Source organism: Syzygium oleosum, unplaced genomic scaffold (genome assembly GCF_021117445.2).
Source record: "Syzygium oleosum isolate NSW1041296 unplaced genomic scaffold, Sole_v2.1 Sole_v2.21, whole genome shotgun sequence".
NCBI classification, from domain to species: Eukaryota; Viridiplantae; Streptophyta; class Magnoliopsida; order Myrtales; family Myrtaceae; genus Syzygium; species Syzygium oleosum.
This window is the reverse complement of record NW_026607505.1, coordinates 3,480,512-3,505,760: the sequence shown is the minus strand read 5'-3', so window position 1 is coordinate 3,505,760 and position 25,249 is coordinate 3,480,512. Positions and strand designations below refer to the sequence as shown.

The 25,249-nt window shown below is 40.9% G+C and overlaps 3 protein-coding genes, 1 long non-coding RNA gene and 1 pseudogene across 6 annotated transcripts; 2 read left to right on the top strand and 3 right to left on the bottom strand.

Annotated features, from left to right (window-relative positions):
* The first annotated feature begins 727 nt into the window (after positions 1–727).
* LOC115694407 (uncharacterized vacuolar membrane protein YML018C-like) lies at positions 728–5,076 on the top strand. 3 transcript variants are annotated; one of them, XM_056320764.1, is made up of 9 exons: positions 728–833; positions 1,307–1,782; positions 2,561–2,962; positions 3,352–3,569; positions 3,863–3,927; positions 4,024–4,125; positions 4,297–4,414; positions 4,497–4,632; positions 4,716–5,076. In XM_056320764.1, the coding sequence occupies exons 2-9, from the start codon at positions 1,702–1,704 to the stop codon at positions 4,797–4,799; spliced, it is 1,206 nt and encodes a 401-aa protein (XP_056176739.1). In that variant the 5' UTR covers positions 728–833; positions 1,307–1,701; the 3' UTR covers positions 4,800–5,076. The 3 variants fall into 3 exon arrangements, with proteins under 3 accessions (XP_056176739.1, XP_056176740.1, XP_056176738.1); XM_056320765.1 differs by having other exon boundaries at positions 1,299–1,782; positions 3,457–3,569; XM_056320763.1 differs by having other exon boundaries at positions 1,299–1,782.
* Positions 5,077–6,991: 1,915 nt separating this feature from the next.
* Positions 6,992–8,742, top strand: LOC115694403 (phospholipase A2-alpha). The gene is made up of 4 exons (XM_030621523.2): positions 6,992–7,284; positions 7,389–7,431; positions 7,588–7,713; positions 8,365–8,742. The coding sequence occupies exons 1-4, from the start codon at positions 7,150–7,152 to the stop codon at positions 8,538–8,540; spliced, it is 480 nt and encodes a 159-aa protein (XP_030477383.2). The 5' UTR covers positions 6,992–7,149; the 3' UTR covers positions 8,541–8,742.
* Positions 8,743–9,268: 526 nt separating this feature from the next.
* On the bottom strand, positions 9,269–9,874 carry LOC130140773 (uncharacterized). Its single transcript, XR_008818757.1, has 2 exons — positions 9,833–9,874; positions 9,269–9,740 (listed from the first exon to the last, which is right to left on the bottom strand). It is a non-coding gene; the product is annotated as an uncharacterized LOC130140773 (long non-coding RNA).
* A 539-nt stretch (positions 9,875–10,413) lies between these two features.
* LOC115661364 (disease resistance protein L6-like) lies at positions 10,414–20,369 on the bottom strand (annotated as a pseudogene).
* A 3,703-nt stretch (positions 20,370–24,072) lies between these two features.
* LOC130134543 (disease resistance protein L6-like) lies at positions 24,073–25,035 on the bottom strand. Its single transcript, XM_056321053.1, has 2 exons — positions 24,250–25,035; positions 24,073–24,124 (listed from the first exon to the last, which is right to left on the bottom strand). The coding sequence occupies exons 1-2, from the start codon at positions 24,948–24,950 to the stop codon at positions 24,073–24,075; spliced, it is 753 nt and encodes a 250-aa protein (XP_056177028.1). The 5' UTR covers positions 24,951–25,035.
* Between the last annotated feature and the right edge of the window lie 214 nt (positions 25,036–25,249).

Below are 25,249 nucleotides of genomic sequence, written 5' to 3'. Positions count from 1 at the left end.
GTTCACATCATTGCTGGCTAGCCAAAATTGACCGGATGGACTGAATTGGCACAATTGCTAAATGTTTAGTACTCAATTGACAAAAAAAAAAGTTTATTACTGAATTTGCACAATTGTAATATGTTTAAGACTTTTTTGGTAATTTTCCTCAAAATAGAACCCCTTTTTAGCTTCGGTTGTGTGGTTCGTGGATGGACTAAGCTCATATATGATCCAACGAGGTTGAGGAGACGAGGGATCGCCATGGAAAAACGGTTCGGATGAGGTGGAGAGAGAAGAGAAGAAATGTATCGTTGAAGGATAGGGGTGAAGACTTATGAGGACATTAGTTTTTAATTATGGAGGGTTTCTACTATTCCAAAATCTCACATCGAGTGAGAGGGACCCTATTAGGTGATATATTAGTTAACACATACCTTAATTGGTCATCGTCTTGTGTGATTATATCAAGTACTCAATTTAAAATTTAACTTTCGTGAAACGAGTTTGATCGTTACATATGGATGTGTGCTTTTTTGAAACTTTGTCATTAAAAAGGATCTGATACACAAACTTGTTCAGCCAAATTATATGGACCTAGATCTCGCCAGAAAAAAAATAAGAAAGTGAATTTTCATTTAGGGGGGAGCGTTTCTGGAAGAACTCCAAGAAGTCAAAGGCAAAATGAACTGAAATTTGTCCATTCGTTTACACCTCTGGTGAACCAAAAGAGATAAATTAAAAAAAAAAAAAGCCTTGGCAGTTATTAGATTTGATGCAAACCATGGACTGATCGTCAGGAAGGATGTCATTCCATTTGTAAGCTTTGGCAGTTCTGTATCCACCAACCCATGGTAACAATGCTTTAACTTTAAGGTAACTTTTTTTATGAGCTTTTAATATAATGACATTGGGTAAAATCGCAATCACTAAGCAGAAGAACAGGGATTTTTCGACAAATGTAAAGAATAAACAGAGAATTACAACAACTAATTACTCGATTAAGTAAAACACACTCGTTTCGCAACTTGTCATCTTTTTTATTTATTAAAAATGGTGATGTCAAGCTAGATAAGAAGTACTTTACTTCAATGGATGACTAATATCTTTTAAGGATTAAATAACCACACATGCTCTGAGCTTCGATAATTGTTTTCACTAATCGAAAAACCGAAATATTCGATCTCCATAAGCGCTTAATCATAACACGACCTCAAGAGGGTACGCGAAGAAGGGAATGAGTAGGAACCTCGGATGGTTAGCCGTAAAATCAAGCTGCAAAAGCTCGGTCGTTTTACCAATGGGGCGAAACTGTTTAGTGTCACAGCTAGGCATGAGACAGGTAGAGTTGGGAAACGCGGTGTGGGCCCGAGTGTAGTAGACTCTGTGGCAACTCGGAGGAAGGAGCAGACGAGGTTGACTCAGTCGGCGGAAGTAGACAACTGAAACTATCTAATTCATCCGCAAGGTGATCAATAGTCTCAATAATGATAATAGTTTACTTATTTCAATTTGGCAGTTCATGCATAGGTTCCAATTTTTTCTTCTATAAGTACCCATCGCATGCAACCTCAGCAACATCTTTCCCCTCCACCGTTACCATCCCAGCACCCACCGGCACTTCACTCTCTCTGCTCTTAATCGTTTTCTATTCTTTTTGCAAGTTCTGTCTTCTTTGTTCTTCTTTGCTAGTAAACTCATACCTGTCAAATATTGTCAAAAATGAGTTGGAGATACAAAGGTGGGTTGATTCTCATCATCACTGTTGTGATCATGTGGGTCACTTCTGCAGAAGTCACTCAGGTTAGTCTTTCTCTCTCTGTTTGTGCAAAATTCATTCTAGCATTCCTTTGGGTAAAGAGAAGAAGAAGAAAAAGAAAAGTAGATAAGGCTTCAATCTTTCTTGAGTTATGGCGAGCTTTCTTTTTCTGGGTGCAGCTGAACCTTTTGAGGATGTTTTTGTGTCGCGTAATCCTCCAATCAAGGGATGTAGATCTGTGGGTTGAGTGGGATTACACAGGCGCACCACTACGAATATAAAAATCAGCAAAACATGCTCAACCTTTAAGAAAAAGTGGACAGATATGCTAATTTGGTCAAGAATCAAAATGCATGTTGATCTTGTAAATGTATAAATCCAGGAGCTTACCTAATGGTTTAGAAGTTCTGGGTGCGAGGAAAGTTGATCAGATAATTTTCCGTGTCCTTATCTTTCCACATTGCTAAGCATCCCTTAATATGAGAATATACATCCAAATTGAGCCAACTCAGCATGCGTGGTTCGTTATCCTCGTACAGGTTTCATCATGTGCTATCCATTTAACAAATGAGTTATTAATCAGAGCCCAAATAAGTGAGACACCTTGATGTTGTTTTCAGAGTTTTCATTTGGTGATCCTAGTTATTTACATTGTTTAATCGGTGAACCGTGTGTTCCTATTCTATCTTGTTTCGATTGCGGATCCTATTAGGTAGCAATTTAATTTTCTTTCCCTGCTGAGAAAAATTTATGAATTCGTAGAACATCAGTTCCTCTGTCGCAATGACTTTTACCAGCTTAACATATCAACTTGTGTAACAGGGTGTTTTCGAGGACTATGAGCACCCATTCGCAGTGACCTATCTCGGGACTTCGCTCTTGGTGTTCTATCTTCCCATAGCATTCTTCAAAGACTGGTTACTGAAGTCCCTAAAATCCCACACTAGTGAAAGTGGTGATAGTGTGGAGACAGTCGATGCAATCTGTGCAGGTCCAGATTCTCCTGGCAAAAATAATGGGAAGCAGGGTAATCTTGAAATGGAAAATCAAGAAAAGCTGACTGTGGTGGATTCAACAGGCAAAGAACTTCATTTACTTGAAGAAGGAAAGGCCTTTGTTTTGGAAGCAAAAGATGATGACATTGTGGAACAAGAGGAGAAGTTGTACAGCAAGCAAATTCTCAAAGTCGCCTGCATCCTTGCGCCTATTTGGTTTGTGTCTGAGGTGAGAGAACATTTTGTTTTTATGGTTAAAATCCTTTACTGCAACTTCACTTTCATGTGTCTGATCATTTATTTTCTGATACAAAGCATGTAATATGCACAGCTTCTCAAGTTGGTTTAAGTATCATTGTGGGGCCTACAAGAGAAGTACTAATCTACCAATACAAAATCATGTCTTTTCTCAGCATATTTCACATAATATTGGCACTCATCTATCACCCTCTACTGGAATCAATTGATTGCAACGTCTGGTCTTACTATGATCTTTTTATGATCTGCATCATCTAAAAACCATGACAGTCTTAATGAGCAATGATGTTGAATACCGAGATAAAATTGCACTTTCTTTAGATATAGCACAGTATTGAAGGGTGTTATTATTGTTTGCAGTATTTCATGAATGCTGCACTCGCACGAACAAGCGTTGCCAGCACTACGATATTGTTCTCGACATCAGGACTTTTCACCCTTCTGATTGGTGCATTTCTAGGACAGGACTCCATAAGTGTAGTAAAAGCAATCTCGGTCTTTATCAGTATAGCCGGAGTCGCCATGACTACACTAGGGAAGACTTCAAGTACCAATCAATCACAATCCAACACAACTGTGTATGTAGTCTTTGTTTTCCAAATTCATTTGACTTCATAATTTTGTTTCATTCTACTCGTTTCCTATTAGAGATCGAGCATTCTTGTGAGAGTTCTTCTGGAACTCAAATCAAGTTGATGTTATGATGAAACAAATGTGTAATCCTTGCCTATTATCATCTGCATATTTAATTCTTCTATGGGTTCCGCTTTCATTTCTCTTAATTCATACTTTATTAGGTGTATTGATTGAAATTACTCACCAGCAACTAATGAAGTCTTCTTTTGTGTTCAATCTGTTCCTTCAACAACAGAACCTACTCTCTTCTAGGAAATCTTTTCGCAATTCTCTCGGCTGCAACTGATGGATTATTTGCTGGTACAGCATTTGCTTTTTCTTCAAAATAAATTCTCTTTCAGTTGAAATTTTCAACAGAGATGTAGCAGCTATCGTTAACTATATGAAAAATTTCAGTGCTTCTCAAAAAGTACGCTGGAGAAGAAGGAGAAAGGGTGGACATGCAAAAGTTATTCGGTTGTATTGGACTATTCTCGCTTCTCGCGCTTTGGTGGCTTGGTAAGAGCAATCCCCTAATTTGAGCTTCCTAATGAACGCAAGTTTTTTCGCATGATGATGTGCTGATGCATATAATGATTTTCAAAATCAGAATCGGTGGCAATGAAACCGAGTACTTTCTGTTCTTCAACAATGGTGTCTTAACTAATTTTTATGCTTGGATTTTTTCAGTTTGGCCTCTCATTGCTCTAGACATAGAGCCCAAATTTGCCTTTCCTCAGTCTGCGGCCATGGGGGGAGTTGTTCTTGCCAACTGCTTCGTCGGAAGTTTCCTCTCTGATTATTTCTGGTTAGTTCAGAGGCTAAACCTTGACGAATGATGATTTCTACCTTCTTGAATCTGATTAGTGGGACTTGTAAATTATGAATAGGGCGCTCGGTGTTGTTTGGACCACTCCTCTTGTGGCATCGCTAGGTGCCTCCCTCACGATACCCTTCGCCATGTTGGAAGACATCCTAATACATGGTCGGCGGTTTTCGCTGATTTACATTCTTGGCTCGGTCCAGGTACATGACAGAAAATCACAGGCTCTACAAGCTTCGAGCATTGTTTTCCTCTGGCTAATTTGTTCGTGGCTTCTTACTTGCAGGTATTCCTGGGATTCGTATTAGTTAACTTGTCAGACTGGCTCTCACCAAAATTGGCATTGCAATTTTTTCGTTCATTGACATAATTTTGTACCTGTGTACATCTGAGATGCTCCGGGTCCAGGATAGATACAGATAAATCCGTTGCTTCTCTCTCTTTAAGCATGACCTTCTTTACTCGATAAATAAATAGTAACGATTTCACGATCAGGTAAACACACAGAACTAAATTGAAGCGGAAAATCAAGTTCTAATTGCTGCGGCAAGTCATTTGATCCATTCCACAATATATGGATTTTAACTATGAAATCGAAAGGCTGCTAACATCTACTTTCAATAACAACAAAATAAGTTGCGTTGTTTCGGGCTTAGCAGTAGCTGCAGAAGTTGTAGGATCAGAATAAAGATTATCGGACAACGATCAGCTGATGTTATGCAATTGCTTGAAACGCGCCTAGGCTTGGAAGATCTCAATCTTCAGAAGGAGGAAAAATTGCAATCATGGCCGATCTACCTTAAATAAATTGCTGCAATGCCTTGACAAATTGGGAATCAGATGCATATACATCCACAGTCTCAAGCTGACTGACATGTCAAAGTAAGGTGAACAACACTCACAACTTCCATAAGCTGAATTAATGCTAAATAGCTGCTTCAAGAACAGAAACACTAATCAGCAAGACTGAGCCATTTGCGAAAAGAATGGTGTGAAAAATGTCATTTCAGTTTTCCGCGATGCATCCTCAAACGTAAATCATCATCATTAAAGAACTCAAAGGAGCAAATTAGCGGGTAGTTATTTGGTACGAGAACGATCTGCGATCCAATAGAAGAGACTACTACAAAAGAGCATCTGTATCGTGAGATCAACTCAGTATTGCACCAAAGCGATTATCACTTGATCATGCCCCGGTTAGGCGATGTCCAGGCCCAGTTTCGGCACACCTAGACAGGTCCACCTCGCCAGCTTTTTACTCTCTTTTTCTTCCCTAGAAGAGCCAAAATTTCCAAACACTCCACAAAAACAGCTCAAAATACCTTCATCTTGGTCAATCAACTGATCTTTCTTTATTATCCATCTGCTGATCTTACCTCAGATCTTGTCCATAAACTGAAAGTCAAAAAGTCTGAAGGATGATCTATACAATTTCTATAATCACGGCGGTCACCAACAGGAAATTCAGAGGGTATTAAAAACGGATGTTGCTAAAGAATCTACGAAGCACCTCGGATGGTCCTCTGTTTCCTCTGCTTTTTGTGTATTGCGTCGGTTCAAAAGCCATGTTCACGAGATGAGACCCGCCACCAACCCGACATTATTCCATTAATATCTAGATCTACATGAGAAATATCCACACGAGAAATGCTAGTCAAAATCAATTTTAACACTCGCTTGTGTGCGCTTTCCATGATAAAGAAACACGTGGCCTTTGAAATCACATGTGTTACCGGAAACTTGCTAGCTTCTTGCTCTCTAAAAAGTTTTTCCTTTCTTTTCCTTTTTCACCTCTTTGGTTTGGCCAGCTGAGGTTTTCACTTTTAACTACGAGCTATTAATTTGAATACTGAAATTTAGGAAGCGTCCGAAATGATTTTCACTTTTAATTTTATGCTTAATTAAGTTTTACAACTTATGTACTTTAAGTTTTTTTTTAATTCAAAATTTGTGAATCTTTCACAGAATGGAAATGTTGATACATAAATTCATATGTAGTTTTTTTTTACATACAGTTTTTTTTTATAGTCGTATGAAATTGGAATAGTTTTTTAAAAATTTACCAGAAAGCAAAAAAAAAGAAGTGCCCTTTGGGCCTTAGCTAAGTCATGCAGCTGAGGTCATCAAAAGAGAGATAGAGAGCAAGAGGGAAGGAAGCATCGGTCGCCCTCGCCGATGGTGGCAAGGGTGGCGTAGCATATCTGTGTCCCCCCATCTCTGAGATCTGTGGCCACCACATAAAATTATTAAGTACTAAATCGTGCCTTCATTTAACAACTTCAGCTTTTAGAACCGTTAGCAATAGCGTCATTAAATCTTACATGATATTAGAGTAGGAGGTTCTGAAGACTTTTGTTTGCCTCCACGGTTAAACTTTTAGGACAATTTGATAGTTTCAAGCTTAAAATCCAATTTACTCAGAAGCGAAGAGCCGAAGACCGGCCACAACAGGTTCCCGGTTGGAGCAAGCACCGACAACAACAAGACTCTGTGATCGTGTTTCTATATCTTACGCAGCCAACCTGGCTCTGCAAGTGTGAACAAGGCTCCAAAAGAACGTCACGAGCCGTAACACGACAAAAGACGCACAGCTCTCTCTTTCTTCACCGAACTCTCTCTCTCTCTCTTTCTCTCTCTCTATTCTCTGTGAATCAGTGCCCTGAAGCTAAAAACGAAGCTCCGCAGTCTAAGTGCTTGCTTCTCTCAGGCCGGCCACGACGATGGTTAGCCCGCAGCCATCGAAGTTAGCTCCTGTCATAACTCTTATTCCACTGTTCGTCCTCTGTTTTTCTGGCATCCCCGCCGTCCGCGCCCTCAATGTCGGTGTCCAGGCCACAGACACCGGAGTTTCCGTCGTAAGTTCGAATCTTTCTTACCACCCTGATTTGAGGCTATCGAAAAACGAAGAAAAGAGGAGGAAACCCCACATTGGTTCTTACGTGAATGGATGATTTGGCAGGGCAAAGAATGCAGCAGGAAATGCGAATCCGAGTTCTGCTCAGGTATCTAGCGTTGCTTGCTCTTCTCTAGAAAAAGAAAATCAGTTTTTTTTGTGCATAATGCGATGAAGGATTGTCGATTAATTTTGGAGCTTTTTTTGTGTGTGGTTGATTAATTAGTATTGAGCAATAAAAGAATTATCACTGAAAATGACACAGTGCCTCCATTTCTGAGATATGGCAAGTATTGTGGGCTCCTGTACAGCGGATGTCCGGGGGAGAAACCCTGCGACGGCCTCGACGCCTGCTGCATGAAACACGACGCCTGCGTTCAAGCCAAAAACAGTGAGTTTTGCACATCGGTTTTTTCAGCTTGTTCTTTGTCGAATCGATAGATATGATTAGTCACTGGCCGGAGCATTTGCATGGACATTTTGTGCGGATGAATGTGGAAGCATTTTTCACCTGTGAACAATGGCTTTACACGTCTATACATGCATGGATTCACGTTCCTGAAAAAGTATATTACGGAGTGGATATAGAGAAAACGGTGCGACGGACTAATGGGTCAAAAGAACGAAGACACACCCAAGTCAAGTGCGGTGAAAACGTCTGTGAGTAAAATTAATGTGCCTGCAAAGCCTCTGTTGTTCCACAAGTTCACTAAACATCACTTCATTCATAAGCCAACTTTAATAACTGTTCTGAGGTTTGGGGAAGGAGACTGTGGGGGAGCAAATGCACTGATGTTGGCAATGATATCAACATTTGCTTTTATAACAGAATGTGCATATCTAGATTGTCTCTTTCTCATGGAACGGTCCGGGACAATAACTTACACAGATATTTTGGCTTGTCAAGTGTACTAAGCGACGACAATGATGAAGAAATCATATCATGTGATCGTTTAATTTGATTGTTTTTATTGATTGGGTTGTATCGCCCACATGGACATATCGAAGTCGTGACACTGAGACGGGGCGGGTTGTTGTGCAGATGACTATTTGAGCCAGGAGTGCAGCCAAAACTTACTGAACTGCTTGGCCAACTTCAAGAACTTGCAAGGCCGAACGTTTAAAGGAAGCAAATGCCAAGTCGAGGATGTCGTCGACGTCCTCTCTGTCGTCATGGAAGCTGCTTTGCTTGCCGGGAGATACCTCCACAAGCCCTGAATCTCTGTCCACGTTCGACGGATATATCAACTCGGATCCCTTCACTCACTTCGTGATCAACCCTTTCTTCTTCGATTTTTTTTTCTTCCTGCTGTTTGTCTATTTCGGTTGTTCTGTTGAAACAAATGGGAAAAAGAAAAAAGAAAACTGTAAAGTGCCTCTGTTTTCCTTTCCTATAGAATTGGAGAGTAATGGACACTGACTCTGGAGTTCAATTTTAATTGCAGAAACAAGTAACTTAAAGTGGCATTAGAATTCAAAATCCAAGATCCGCATACAAATTTAGACCGCCAAATAATGCGAATTGAACATTCTAGTCTATACTTTGTACTTAATTAACAAATGCTAACAATCTCATGATTAGGGCGAACGAGTTTGATTCTATCATAAAGGCGACAAGGAAAGACATTTGAATCGATGACATACAGCTTTTTGGCATCCAGTCAGCAACTATACTAGCTATCAAAATACATTCTCTCTAAAACAAAAGAATTTCAAATCGTTGAATATGGACTTAGTTTAAGCCAAATCTTGAAACAACGCATATAGGCCCTCTGTTTCTAATGTTACGATGTTCTATCTTCCGCGTAAAGAATCACGTGGTTATGGTTGATATTTTCCTCAAGTTCATAAGAAAATTGCTGTCAAGTGTCAATCCTTCAACAAATCAGGAGATGGAAGAATATAATTGCAGAGTCTCAAGCTGCCTTAACTGTCCAGAACAATAATAACGGGATTGCAACCTTCATAAATTGCATCAATTCAAATAGCTGCTTCAACAAACTGAAAGACTATCACTAATAAAGGCATCAACAGCTCTTGCAAATCAATGCTACATCATGAGATCAACTTGTTATCCACTGAATAGATTTGTACTGATTAATCATGCCGTAATGTGCCAGTGAGGAAGCTCCATCTTTCCAGAGTTGTCTTGACACCAAAACTCTCACAAAGCAATTACAACGTCCACCTCTGCTCTCTAGAACCTGATGAGTAGGCAAAATCCAGCCAACGGCGTTATAGTAGAGTTGGTGGATAGAGGCCTATATAGTCTTAATGGCTCAAACATCCGATACCATGCTAACACTTGCGTGACTTTTATAGGGTACAGTAGCTTAAAGAGCGATGCGGTTCGAGGTAGCCAGTCTTTTAACTCTCTACTTTTCCAGAGCGGACGCGGTCACTGATAAGCAGGAAATGCTAGCACAAAACCAAACTCAGAAAGTTAGAAAAAACAACACATACTAAAGGCCAAAAACCTATTATCTGATGAGAAAAGTAAGGCCTACTACCATGTTTTGTACATGAGATCTGGTGTCCCAATCATCCATTCATGGTACCCTTTGAGGTAGAGTGATTTTGGCCACCGGCTCACCTTCAAACTTCTTTGCATCAATCACGTGAACCTGCAAATTTCACAATCTCAAAACCATATGGATCGTCATTACTGGTAGGCAAAGCTACGTGATTATTGTATGGAAACTCTTAAACTTAACCTGGGACACATCTGTTTCTTCATTATGTACCCAAGAGACAATCCAACCACTGTCCTCTCCGGCACCGTCTGTCTTAGGGACAAAAACACACCCACTGCTGATGCTGTGCTTTTCAAAATTATGGTACTTGACCTTCGTCAAGTTCTCGTGATATCCTCTCTCTAATTCAAGGCCGCAGTAAGGTACATTTCGACATGTACAATGGATAATTAGAATGACTCGAAAAACTTTCACTAATACGTCAGAGTCAGACAGCCATATTTTGCCATTCCTGAATCAAACAAGTGATGCATTAGCAATAGGAAACCGATCTTATGCGTTACTTTGGGCAAGTGAACATGCACTAGAGAGTTGATTGGCATTGCATTACCACATTCAATTATTGACTTGAGCATAACCATACTTGTTACGCATGCTAGTCCAATTGGCATTTATAAAAGGGAACTCCATAGAGAATTCGGTGCCCGTAAGATTTGACTCCTGAACTTCCCTAGTTTCCATGTTCAATCTCCATGTTTGTTAGCATTTGCATCCACCAGTTCTCTGAAGTCGAATCCTCTCGAGAACCAATCCAACTTGTTCGTACCCTGATCGGGACACAGAGACACCGATGTAGGAGCTCTGCATCCTCTCACCACAACTTGCTTTGTCCGGCAATATAATTCAAGTTGAGGCCTAGTCTAATAGATTTTTAACCTTAAAAAATTAGGCTTCTAGGAAACGTATACCTCATAACCATCCTCAAAGCAGGTGAATATGTGAAATGGGCAGCGCAGCTTGATTCTACATAAAACCATCGGACTGAACTCGCGTCTCCATAATGTGGCATCACCCCTATCCTTGCCGTCTGATGTTTCCAAATCAGAGTGCTCACCTATGTATGACACCAATTTCATGGCTGAGAACACTCCGATCGAACTCGAGATCAACTTTATGATTGAGTTTCTTCCCATCAGCTGAAGCAATTTACCAATCTCAAGACTCAATAGTGTTATCCTTAATGCTTATTGCAGAATGCGACAATGTCATGAAATCAAGATAAAGCAAATTACCAGATATAACGCCCATAACACAGTAAGGTCTCCCATCATTAATTCCCATGTTGACCAGCTCCCCCGATACAGGCGCTTTCTGTCGTAGAACATTATGATTTGCAAATCAATGAAATTAGATCAGTCATATAAATGTCAGGGCATACTGTACATATTGAAAGATCGAACCATTGGGTGATTAGTGAAAGGTTGATTCCAATCTTTATCGAAGTTCCAATTGCCACGAGCTTCCAACGTGGAGATATCTACTTCTTGAGGCATGTAATTCTCTGCAGTCACAAATGTTTTCCCCGTGTGCTCGAAAACAATGGTGTTGCTCATGTATCTATTCACTGCTCCATACCTTAGCTGCTAAGATGAAATAATTCAACTTATGCTGTAGGTAGAGCTATACAATTTACATAAAGGCAAATAAATAACGTTTATATGTGGAGAATAATTTAATTCAAATAAAGGGAAGACTAGTAATACAGTGTTCAGGAGACAAGCAGCCTAATAGCCCAAGAATTTCCTTCGATAGCTGGAAGAATAGACGGCTTGTTTCATGGAGCTCTGTGATCTCGACAAGTTCATGCGAAAATGACTCCCATCATTCCATTAAATCTTCGAGATTAAACAGAACTGGGCAATTTGCTGAGGCCTTGCTGTTGAATCCCTCACTTTACCATGTTTGCACATATGCGACTTTCTCCAAGCCCTGAACATCACGAAGCTTCCAACAATACCCAATCGACAATCTTTTCAGGTTATCAAAGCACGAGAGGTCTGGTAATGTTTCAATGGATCTGCACCCATGGATATCCAATTCTTCCAAATTTGTTAATCTCTCAAGGCCTTTAATTTCGACTAGATTGTGACAGTCGCTAAAGATTAATCGCTTCAGATGTGTTAATTGCAAAAGGTCTGGTCTTATAAGGGATTGACAGCCCCCTATATACAGCTCTTCCAAATTTTTCAATCTGTCAAGGCCTCGAACTTGAACTAGATCATCATTCACTAGTGGAGCATCTGACTCAGAGAACCAACCCATATTCAAGTATCAAAGATTTGAGACGTTCAAGGCCGTCAAGGTTTGATAACTTACTGCATCCAGATACATTTAGTTTTGCTAAGGACTTTAATGCTTCCAGACCCTTGATTTCTGTCAGCTCACGGCACTTTTCGAGAACTAATTCCGACAAGAATTCCAAACTTGACAAAGTTGGCAACTCTTTCAACTTATCACACCTGCAGACACGAAGCTTCATTATTCCTGAGGGAAGCTCTGGCACGGATTCCAGCAATCGGCAATCCTCAACAGTGAGCTCTTTTAGATGGATTAGGTGAGAAAGTTGAGGCACTGTGTGATGCTGACAGGTGACTCCCAGGACTGTCAAATAGGAAGGAAGCTCTGGCAACAATTGAAGTTTGTCACAATGAGTTAACTGAAGGTATTGCAGAGAAGACAACTTACTGATGCCTTGCGGCAGTGATTGAAGCATCTCGCAACCCTCTAAATCAAGTCTTTCAAGACGAGAGAGCTCATCAAGTGTGTGGGGGAAGCCAGAAACCCGAGTCCTATACAATTGAAGGATCTTCAGTGAATACAACCCATCTATCGGAATTTCCCCTCCCAGACTTCCGCAGCGTGAGGCATGTAATTCTTCAAGTTTTCCCAACTTGCTAATAGTGCTAGGTAAATTTCTCAAATCTTGACTTCCTGAAATATTCAAAATTTTCAAGTTTTTCAAATTCCCAATGGATTTAGGTAATTCCCGAATGCCAATATCCGATAAGTTCAATTCAGTCAACCATTCCAACTTTCCAATTGAATTGGGGATATGATTGAGATAATAAAAAACTCGGCCATCGTCAATACCATATGGATAACTCTTTCCGCCTAGTGACAGGCGCTGCAATTTCACAAGGGATCCGATGTTCTCTGGGAGTTTATATAACCTGCAGCAACGTCTCAAGTCAAGGGTCAACAAATTTTCCAGATGGCTAATTGAGTCGGGAAGTCCAACCAATGATTTGCAGCCGTAGGCTTCAAGTGTCACGCCCCGTACCCCACGAAGCATGAGCATCCCGCTTATAGGTCGAAATAGTAGTGCGACGCTCCCAGGTTACGCCACCGACCCAAAACCCAACACAGAGATCACGTCACATGCGGAAGAACGATATATAAGTAAATATATATCACCCATACAGAATTTACAGGGACCAAGGATAGCCGCACATAAACGATCACTAAATAAAAACAACTTTACTCTTTTATAAACATTTAGAAGCTTATACAATATCCATTTACAAAGAGCCACAACAAAAACGAGTCGCGGCCACGGGCAACAAAAAGGATCAGTGGCCAGGGTACTAAGCTGAACTAAGCTGGGCTTCAGTCAAAAAGATATAGCCCATACTAAAGTATAATACCTAATGTACATATTCCCCTCTCCTACTGGATGAACCGACATGGTCTTCTCGATGAAGTGGGAAATCCCAAAACGCACGAGCGGCTCCGCCATCTTTACTGCCGGGGGTCTGAAATATCGGTTTTCCAACAACCGTGAGATAAAACTCAGCAAGTACAAAACCCCTAATCCTAAACTAGGCTAAAGTGCACCTCCAGAGGGTAAATAAAACACATAAATCAATGAACCAGCACATCAACATAATTTCACCCGAGCTCACAGCCCAATACATTATCTCATAGCCCTGCAGGTTAGGCATTTGACATTAACGCAAATCACGTGCAGTTATACCGACCCGAAGGCCACAGTTTCTCCCGACCCGAAGGCCCGACCCGAAGGCCACAGTTTCTCCCGACCCGAAGGCCACAGTTTATCCCGACCCGAAGGCCCGACCCGAAGGCCACAGTTTCTCCCGACCCGAAGGCCACAGTTTCTCCCGACCCGAAGGCCCGATCCGAAGACCACAGTTTCTCCCGACCCGAAGGCCACAGTTTCTCCCGACCCGAAGGCCCGACCCAAAGGCCACAGTTTCTCCCGACCCGAAGGCCCGACCCGAAGGCCACAGTTTATCCCGACCCGAAGGCTCGACCCGAAGGCCCGACCCGAAGGCCACAGTTGAGTAAATCTCAGGTATGCACATTGTTGCACTCAATTCCAATCAATCACAACATGACATACAAATTGTATACTCGGAAATTCATGCCAATACCCAAGCCAACATGCCGAACACATTTATTTACCAAGCCAATGAATTTAACACACCCTCGGCACCATCAATTTATCACTCCTCTAGTTCAATAAGTTCAACACTCATTTCCGCACATTCTTTCCAAAGTAACTCAATGCGCTAAAGGCCCGCCTTGGGCAAATCAATCTCGATAGTCGTTCTCACCATTTCGGGGTCATTCAATAGAATTTATTCAAGTCCCCATCGACCCCTTCAAGTGCCTAAATTCTTGCCATTAATCAATGAATCAACTAAATACTCAACTTGTACAATTTTGCACAAATTCGGTACTGAATGAACAGTACCAGGGGAGGACACATTTTGTCCACTAAACCACAATTAAACACCCTCATTAGGCTCTAATCTCAAACCCCAATCACCCAACAACCAAATACACTTAATTAAGATTCAAATAAGCCTAATTAGTCCCCAAAATGTTCACTTCCAAGTCATTAGTACTTGAACTTAATTAGTGCCACACTTAGACAATTTTACACAATTTCGGAGCCCCATGAACAGTACCAGGAAAAATTCACATTTAGGTACTAAACCACCTTTAAACCATCTCATTAGGGCCTAATCACTTACCCTAAACATCCAGCCACCAAATACACCTAATTAAGCCTCAAATGAGCCTAATTAACACCTTAATTATTTAATTCCAAGCCTTGAATCATTGAATTCAATTTGTGCAAAACTTATACAAATATGCACAAATTCGGTATTCAATGAACAGTACCAGAACAGGGGGCTGTTTAGGCCTTAATCCACCATTAAACTATCTCATTAGGTCCTAATGACCTATACAAATCACCCCACACACAATTAAGCCTAATTAAACCCCAATTAGGCCTAATTAACCCCTAAAAATGCACAATTAGACTAATTAAGGGTTTAGGGATTTATACTCGCCTATTAATGACTCGGGACGACGAGAACGGGCGGTCGATCACCGACGCGCGGTAAGGATCGACGGCGGCGTCCCGGATGCAAGCCGGCGGTCACGGCGACGACGGGAACGACGATGTTACTCGGCTGAACAGAAAAGGGAAAAGAAAGGAAGGGTGAGGCGGTGCTGGTCAGCTGGGGCGACGGTGGTGGTCAGACGGCCAGCAGCTCCGGCGGTGTGGCTTGCTCCGGCGTGAACAGTAGCTGGCTGAGCAGAAACGGAAGAGGAACGGAGGAGGAAGAACGGCATTCAAGGGGGGGGGGGGACGGGAGAGAGAGAGAAAGCTGGCGTGAGTGACTGAAGAGAGAGAGAAAGGGCTGGTCAAAATGGGTCAAATTTGAGCTAGTGGATTCCACATGTCAAGATCCTAGGCCTTTGGACACTTTTGCCCTTGATCCAATTGTCATGATTCATACTCATCCAATAATTCAAGGGTAGAATGGTCATTTGCCCCTAACCAAAGGCTGACCAGACCTGGTTTAGCCTAATTAACCTTGGTTAACCCCAAAATTTTGACCAAAATTCGGAATTAGCCAAAATGGCCGTAGGGGCATTTTCGTAATTTTTCGATCCCGAACCGAAATTCCAATTTTTGGCCATACCGGTCCTATATATGCATGGCCAGCATAATACGGTGTCGGATCCTTAAAAATCATCCTTTAAACCTTCGAAAATAAGTCCAAAAGTTTGGAGAGGCAAAACCGTAAATTCTCATTTTTCTCCCACCAAACGGCGTCGGATTAATTCCGATCCTTCACAGAACTTTCTCGCCATAAAATACTGGCTCCAAAAATTCAACTTGTGTCCCAATCGGACCATCACAGCTCGGTGAACAGTAATCTACAGCCAGTGAACAGTGATTCGAGGCATATGAACAGTAATTCGCAGCCCCTAATTTTCTGAATTTCCAATAAATATTACCCGAATTAATTCCTAAGGCCCGCCATAAAATTTCCACTCCCTATTCATACCATTCCGCACCTAATTCCATACTGATTTTGTCCGAAATTACCCGTTGATACCCGAAGACCTAATTTAGGTTTAGGCGCGACTTACTAAAATCAAACGAGCATTAACATACACTTCATTGGTCCCGGTAACGGGTCAAAATTCAGGATGTTACATCAAGCATCTCCAGCTTCTTCCAATTGACATGGAGGAATTTCCTTTATAGCAGTCCAGCCTATTTTAAGTTCCTTCAGTTCTTCCAATGTGCCCATTTCGCCGGGTAGCTCTTGGAGATTCTCACATGCCCACAAGTCCAAAGAAACAAGGCCCTTCACTTCTCCCAGTTGTGCAGGTAACTTCTTGAGACTCCCACAGTACCTCAAGTTCAAGGCAATGAGGCACTTGACATCTCCAATGGAAGGGTCGATTTCCTCCAAATTCTCACAACTTTCCAGGATTAGCATTTCTAAACTTTTAAACCCAGAGAGATTAGGTGTTCTCTTTAGATCTAAGCACCATGAAAGATTGAGAACTTTCAACCTCCCCATCTATGAGAAAGAAACATGTTCCCAAATTAGCTGTTGGAAATAGAATGATTTATCATCAAATTAACAAAAGAGTAAGTTTCTCGTCTTTACCTTGATTGAACTCCATCCTCCCCAATCATGACGAATATTACCACCTGATAAATCAAGTAACAGTAATTTCTCCAAATGAACATTGGTCGCCTCAAAAGAGTCAGGACATCTCTCCCACTTTAGCCATCTTAATTCGGAAATTGATTCCTTAAAATCTCCAGCAAAATCCGCTGCACTCACATGCAGGAACTTTAGGTTAGGCAATCTTTTAAAGCTCTCTTGCTTCATGAACTTGCTTGAGCCATTTTCGTCCAGACGTAGGGCCTCAATATATTCATTTTCCTCCTACATGATATTGAGGGTTGTAAATATCACCACAAGGCATTCCCCAATCTTGACATGAATAAAATGTCATTAAACTAGCAATAGCATACCACCCAACCTCCTTTTGTTAGTAGTATCTGCCCGCATGTTATATTGGCCAATGCATTTTCTCTACACTTATTATAGGAAAAAAATATATGTGATCTTTTTCTAATTACATCATTATATAATATGTCACTTTTCACTTGTATGCCACAAATTTTGATGATATACATGTAAAATTCCTATATAAAAAAAAAGTACAAAAAGTCTAGGATATATATGTGTATGTATAAAGTTGGGTAGAATAGAAGTTTATGGTTGAGCAACATTATTACAAAGCTCTATTCCCTCCCACTTCTCATAACATTCATTAGACACATTACTTTATATTGATTGGAAAAAAACTTAATCATCTCATTTACTCTACCCTAATGTTTCTAGAACAATATATCAACATCAAAAAAATTTTTGGTCGGAATATCAACATCAATTTGCCTTACTTATTAATTTGGATGCAATTTAATATGTAAGTCAATAAATCTAAACTCGCCAATTATGAACTTTATTTGTTTTTCTCTTATATATTATTGATTTATAATGTTTCCATCACTTATTAAATAGAAGTTATAAAAATTGTTTATCAATTAACTTACAAATTTAACTATGCACATCTATAATCTTTAATATATTATTATCTATATAAAAGCGATCTTTTTGACAGATATGCTTATTGATTTTTGTAAGGTCGTTTTCTACCATAAATGGGTTTTCTACAATAAAATGATTTTAACATCTGGCCCAATATATTATAGTCTATATGTTAATTGAATGCTCTGAAATTAAATTTGTAACATACGTAGCATTACTACCAAGTATTCCCTCCACCAAATATATCGGGGAAAAGTGTCAAAAAAGTCCTAAACCTTTTGTATTAGTGCCAATTTAGTCCTAAACATTTTTTTGGTGCCAATTTAGTCCTAAACCTTTTGCATTGGTGCCAATTTAGTCCTAAACCTTTTTTTTTTGTGCCAATTCAATTCTAAACCTTTTGCATTGGTGTCACTTCAATCCTAAACCTTTTGCATTTGTGCCAATTTAGTCTTAAACATTTTTTTGGTGTCAATTCAGTGCTAAACCTTTTGCATTGATGCCAATTTAGTCCTAAACCTTTTGTATTGGTGGCAATTTAGTCCTTCGACGCGTGAATAGCTATTAGCTGGAAGAACTGAATTAGCACCAACGCAAAAAGTTTAGGACTGAATTAGCACAAATGCAAAAATTTTATGACTGAATTGGCACCAAACAAAGGTTTAGGACTGAATTAGCACAAATGCAAAAGGTTTAGGACTGAATTAGCACAAATGCAAAAGGTTTATGACTAAATTGACACCAAAAAAAGGTTTAGGACTAAATTGGCACAAATGCAAAAGGTTTAGGACTTTTTTGACACTTTTCTCAAATATATTATGTATAAGTACATGCATTTCCATTGGGAACATGCACAAGAAATTCTAAACAACAAATTGTAAAAGAAAAATTCATAAATATAAAATGACTACGTAAGATCTAATTACTTCAAAGCCTTAAGTCGAAAGCCAATTATAATTAGGGGCAAAGAATTTAACTGAAATGTTTCTTTTTTCGCCATAAAGTAGAACTTTCCCGACTGTGCAAATTGCACGTATTAACTTTTGGAAATTAAAGATTGAATGATGTATTCGATTCTTGGATAACGAGACTATCGCATGTAAGATACAAAAGTAAAATTTCAAGAGTGAAAATGGTATATTATATGTGATTCATGTATTAAGCAGATGCATTTTAGTAAAAAAGAAAAAAGAATCAAGTAGATATCTGAGTTAAACATGTAGTTCTTTATTCTTTTCTAACATTTACTAGCCCATGTATTTATCCTCACATCTCTGTTCTTTAAAACTAAATTGCTGATATATTTTGGGAAGATAGAACGAAAGACAACAAAGTAATGATCAACTGTAAAGATTTTGTTGTTCGGTTGAAAATTACAAACAATCGGCATAAAATTATACAAAACTTTTATGCATTTTATAGTGTTTTACGATATTATCTTACTTGAATAATATTTAAATAAATAAATTTTTCAAACATGTTGAGAATAGTCAAAGATCTAGAGAAAAAGAACAATAACAATAACAATAACAATATGGAGGACTACCATTAGAGAACATGCCAAAAGTAGACATAATTGTTACCTTGCGTCCTAGAACTGTCATGGCTTCCTCGTCCCATAGTCTGCTACATTCCCAAGGCTTCTTCTCCGCTGGACGGGTGATAGCTCTACCCAGATCTCTTAATTGATCATGCATTCTCAACTTATTGTTATCATCGTATTTTATTAGCAGACGTTGAGTCATTTTTGCCAATGCCAATAGTGGGTAAAATTCAAGATCATCCCACAGGTACATGGCAAATCTCCTGTCAGTTCCAATAAAAAGACATGCTATGTCTAGAAAGATTTGTTGTTCTTTAGGTTCTAACGCATCGTAACTTATCCTCAACTTTTGTTGTACTGTAATATTATGTGCCTTCGTCAATTTCTTCAGCATTTCTCTCCATAGTCTTTGATCTTCTTCTCCTTTGAGAAGTGAACCTATAACCATGAGAGCTAAGGGAAGCCCTCCTGTGGTGGCAACAATTTCGCAAGAAAAAGTCGCGAGTTCTTTTGGAGGTGGTTTCCCTTCAAATGCATATTTGCTAAACAGAAGCAAAGAGTCTTCACAATTCATTTCTTTGAGTTCATACTCATATTTAGACTTCAAGAGGGCCTTATCTCGATATGTAACGATGATCCTACTTCCTGACATGAAACTACAACCTCCAATCAAATTATCGAGGTGGTCTTGTCTATCTACATCGTCAATAAGAATAAGTACCTTGTTTTGTGTACAATTGGACTGGATTGTTTGAATTCCTATATCAGAATCAGGTACTCGATGGTAATTTTTTTTTAGTATATCTGAGATAAGTCGAGATTGCACATGCTCAATACCCTTGCGATTAATCGTTTCTCTAATATCCTTGAGAAAGCAGTGACACTTAAATTTGTCAAAAAGTTTGTTATAAATGATCGTAGCCAGAGTTGTCTTACCAATGCCACCCATCCCATAAATCCCAATAATTCGAGTGTCGGGGTGAGCGGTGTCTGCCAATTTCATAACCTTAGCCACATGATCATCAATTCCAACCAAGTTCATGGGAAGTCTTGGTTGAAAATCTCTTTGCCGCTCGCGATGTCACACCCCGAACCCCATCGAGCACGCGACATCCCTCTTCGGTCGAATTAGTGCGACATCCCAGGAAACGTCGCCGACCCAAATTAACCCATCAGAGTTAATCGCGGCGGAAACATCAAACACCCAAACAATAATTTACCTGGGGTACTAGGGAGAATAAATTGCCAAACCACCAAATCTTATACTATACCTCAAATTAAGCACAATATCCATTTACAACATAAATGTATGCCACAACCGCCAATTTACAAACCACAAAGCAAAATATGCACATTGGACTACTAAACTGCAAACCACCGTTATCACAAAAGATTAGTAGCCTGGGTAACGCTACACCAAAATGGGACACTTCCAAACTCTTCCTCAGCTCCAAAACTAATCCCTACGCCCTCTAGATGGCGTCCACTCTGACTCACTTTTTTCGGAATCCTCATCCGAATCCTCATCAGGCACGTGTTCATCCGTCGACTCCGAATCGGCCTCCATCTCGATCGAGAATTCTACCAAATCATGATCAGAGTGCATAACAGTTCCAAAACGCTGCGACGGCGGCGGAAGGTTCATGGCTCGGGCGGGTGCTCTGAAATGGTTTGGTTGAAACAACCATGAGACACTTCTCAATAAGTTCACAACCTAAACCTTACCTAGGCTACCACGTATTCCAGACAAGTCCAGACATCGAATCAAGCAATACACAAACAACGTCCATGCAATCGTACTTACCGGATTCTCAATACACGCAACATGCACATTAGTCTTACAATAGCATTATTCCACTCACATGCATGTTCTAATGATATTTCATGCATTTGTTCCCGTTTCATCACATATTTTTCCACAACTCTCGTCAGTGACCCGCGTTACAGTACACGCCTCAGGTTCACTGCGACTAACTTATCACAACACTTCAGGGCCCGCGTTACAGTACACGCCTCAGGCTATGTCTCTTGCCCGCGTTACCGTACACGCCTCAGGCTCAACATCTACCACCTACGGCATAAACAACCGTCTCATTTTCACAACACTCCTTAGCCCGCGTTACAGTACACGCCTCAGGCTATGTCTCTTGCCCGCGTTACAGTACACGCCTTAGGCTCAACATCTACCACCTACTGCGCAACCCGCGTTGAAGTACACGCCTCAGGCTGGCAGTCTTCCGGTAATACCGGGCATCGTCCCGCGTTGAAGTACACGCCTCAGGACGGCACAATTCCCACAATCGCACATGCCACACCACATTCACTCTCTTATTCATGCACATGCTCAACAATCATTTGCCACATTCAATTGGCAAATCACACGTGGCTTGTGCACGCACCAATTCACACACAATTCATGCTCACTAAGCATTTGACATGGCCAATTTAGCAATTAATTCAGTCTGGCCCAAGCGTGCGCATAACAAAGCACATTTCAATCTATCAAATCACGGTTCAATAAACACACAAGGCCACTCATGGGCCCACAAACACAGCCACGTTCATAGGTATAAATTCGACATTTCCAAGCATATTAAACACCACAATCCAGCCGTACTACCACACACCAAACCGACACCATTTGTCCTTAAATCGAGCCCTAAGCTCGCCAATTCCATCCCACAACATCCGACACTCTATTCAGTCTCACCCCAGCCTCGAAACATCCTCATTTCATCCTCAAATCGACTCATCTAACACATATTCAAGCATAAATTCTGGTCACGAGGCAGCAATTATTCAACCCCGACACCCCCGCCATTCCGCTCATAAAAACGAACATTCAAAGAATCGGGGTAAAATTGAGCAGTTTACACAGTGACCGAAATCCCATTCAAATAAATAGTAAACAAACTCCAAAAATTCTGAAATTTGTATATGTTGCGTAAAACATCTTGATAAACATTTTTCATGAAGAACTCAAAACCCAGTTCCAACTGTAATCACCTCTTTTTGTCACTTGTAGTCGGATGAAAATCAACCCGTCCGGTCAGGCCACCTGACCATAAAAATGCATTTCATCTAGTACCCAAATCACTTTGGAAAGTCTTGAAATTTTTATATGTCATAGTCACAAATGTCCTCAACAATTTTTGTGAAGGAAGTATTTTGAAAATGGGTCTCGAAAAATTTATAAAAATTCGAACAGACCCGAAGGTCGGAGGAACAGTGTTTCCAGCACACTAATTTCGGTCCAAAGATGGACTTTCGAATGGCCTCCGATGATTTCCAAAAATTCTCAAATTAAAATCTGTCATACTTCAAGATGTTAGGAGCAACTTTTATGAATAAACTTTCTCAAATTCGGCCCACAAAATTCTCTACAAAAATAGCAAACCGGACAGGTACAGTAGTCACGAATCCGAGAATCACACCAAACCTCAAGGATTCAAACCCGAATTGGTTTCTACCGAATTTCAACCACCGAAACTCATTCCCAGACGTCTAATCCAACACGCAACAGCCACTAACAGCCATGATCAGCCACCAACAACCACGATCAACACCCTAATCAACCCCTAACTACCCTAAATCGCGTCTAAACGAGTCTGACAATACCTGATGTCCTAGGCAAGGGTTAGATTGCGACTTACCCGACTCTAGACTCACGCGGCTAGAGTGAAACGGGTGCGATCGGCGCGGCGGCGCGGCTCGGCGGTGGCGACGGCAAGCGGCGGTGGCAATCCGGTCGGGCGGTGACCGGTGTGCGGCTGCTCGGCGAGGGGAGGGAGCTGGTTCGGTGGGTGAGGGAGAGGGAGAGAGATGCCGTGAGATGAGAGAGAGAGGAAATGAGGAGAGAGAGAGAGAGGTCTTGGCTTAAAAATCAAGTTTTGACCAACTTTTTGCCAAATGACCAAAATGCCCTTCTCTCTACTTTTCATCCGACGGCCCAGATTCGATCTTATCTTGAAACCGACGGCCCAGATCGAATCTCATCCAAAATATCCAAGGGTAATCTTGGAATTTCTCAAGAAGTCCAAGGACAAAAGTGTCTTTTCCAAATTTTTGGGGCAAAATTACCAAAATGCCCTTGCTCCATAAAACTAGCCCTTTAGAAATTCTTAGGGGTGAAATTCTTAGTGTCTTTTCGAATTTTTCTGAAGCAATCGGGACAATCCAAAATTACACGTTCCAACCGCAACATCGTCCTAACGTCCCGTTGTGACTTCCTAATTTTCCGATGTCCAATTTGGGCTCAATTAAATAATTAAATTTTATTAAACGTAACTCGAGCGTTTCTCAAACTAACGGGCGGCTTGTTGGGGAAATTCGCATATTTGACCCGTGACTGATAATAAATCGAGTCACGTGCAAGTTCGTTCGGTTCGTGACGATTTCGGTTGTCATTTAAATCGCGAGGATCAATCACTAGATCCGAGGGGCACGATCGTTTGGTATAAGTTCAGGATCGCTCGTCAATTCATTTCGTGGTCCAGCATAATCACCCGCGATCCACTACTCTGACAGTGGCGTACTGACCCCTGACTATCCTTGGATCGGCCAACAGTGGCTCAAAATGTCACCTCTGCGATTTTATGGTCGAAAGTCAATTCACGATCGAATTTTCTCTTCGTTGTACGAATTTAGATCTCCAGTTAGCCTTTCCCTAATGGTTAGTATCCCAGGAATGATCAGTTCCGGGCGAAAATTAATTACGAGTACATTCATAAAACTCAGTATTTTACAAATCCCAAATGAACCAAATTTTCAGGATGTCACACGCGCATTGCGATTTCTACAAGTTCACTTACTAATTCTGCTTCACGCCTGTCAACGCAACACAACACAAAACATGAGAACTTAATAGTGGCTCCACAAAACAAGAATTAAGGATGATGAATAAATACTCATCTTCCAACAAGAAATCGGCTAAAAGAAGGTAAACTTAGTACCCATTAGCATATTTCTCTGATTCGAATACTCTAGAGTAAGCTGCTTTTCTGAGCGCTTCCTTCCCTTGTTGCTTGACCTCCTCATCAAAAAGATGCTCCTGGGATCGGAAGGCCTCTCCAAAGCTACCCCCTAGGTGTTGCACATCCTTGGGCTTCACCTTGTAAAGCACGGGCAAGACCATTTGTCCTCTGCTTTCCTTGCACTCCATTATACGAATGAGCTCGCGGAGGCACCATTCGCTCGAAGCATAATTTTGGGAGATGACTGGGATTGAAACCTTTGAGTGCGTGATTGCACTGATAAGATTTACAGCAATGTCGTCGCCCAAGGGGAGGTCGTTATCATCTCTGAACACAAAGTTTGGCTGGAACCTTAGGCCCACATCTTTGAGCCTGTGGTAGAGGTGATCGACGAAGCCATTGCGAGTATCAGGGCCTCTAAAACTCAAGAATACATAGTAATTATTTCCAATTACAGAGGTGGATGAAGCAGATGGCCCAGAACTCTCCCCGGACTCCGACAGCACATTGATCTTCTCCATCGAGTCCGAAGAAGGAAGAAGAAGAGGCAGTTCGCTCTCGCACTCCTCCGACTGTAATTCAAACGATTCTTCGTGTCTTAGTCGCTTCGACATGGTCGGACTCGAAGCTTCAGTGTATTCAACTCGCTTGAGTTGTTGCCTCGAGCAATGATTTTCCATCGCAGTGCCCTCTCTATGTCTCTCTCCCTGTCTCTGAGACTCGACTATTATGGATAGTTTTTGAGTAAGAAATGATTAAATGGCTAACTTTGCGCCCCAGTTATAGCGTCGCTGGTAAGAGGAAGAAGGGAAAGCAGTAGGAAAAGCATGATCCCTCGACCTGGCACTTACGATGAACTTGCATAAACGATGCAATTGGAGAAATAAAGTGGCTAGTTGACTTGGACTTGGCAAAGTGCTTAGTCCTTGCCGACATTAGCTGATTTTATCATTTACGAACCAGCAATTTAGTCAGTAAC

What these genes read in the sequence shown, in the direction of transcription:
- LOC130134543 (XM_056321053.1), bottom strand. Translation starts at nt 24,950, where the DNA reads ATGGAAAATCATTGCTCGAGGCAACAACTCAAGCGAGTTGAATACACT. An exon ending in TCAGAGAAATATGCTAATGG is followed by an intron (nt 24,125 to 24,249) that starts GTACTAAGTTTA and finishes TTGCGTTGACAG; the next exon opens with GCGTGAAGCAGAATTAGTAA.
- LOC115694403 (XM_030621523.2), top strand. Translation starts at nt 7,150, where the DNA reads ATGGTTAGCCCGCAGCCATCGAAGTTAGCTCCTGTCATAACTCTTATT. An exon ending in CGAATCCGAGTTCTGCTCAG is followed by an intron (nt 7,432 to 7,587) that starts GTATCTAGCGTT and finishes AAAATGACACAG; the next exon opens with TGCCTCCATTTCTGAGATAT. An exon ending in CTGCGTTCAAGCCAAAAACA is followed by an intron (nt 7,714 to 8,364) that starts GTGAGTTTTGCA and finishes GTTGTTGTGCAG; the next exon opens with ATGACTATTTGAGCCAGGAG.
- LOC115694407 (XM_056320764.1), top strand. Translation starts at nt 1,702, where the DNA reads ATGAGTTGGAGATACAAAGGTGGGTTGATTCTCATCATCACTGTTGTG. An exon ending in CTATTTGGTTTGTGTCTGAG is followed by an intron (nt 2,963 to 3,351) that starts GTGAGAGAACAT and finishes TATTGTTTGCAG; the next exon opens with TATTTCATGAATGCTGCACT. An exon ending in TTCCTCTCTGATTATTTCTG is followed by an intron (nt 4,415 to 4,496) that starts GTTAGTTCAGAG and finishes AATTATGAATAG; the next exon opens with GGCGCTCGGTGTTGTTTGGA.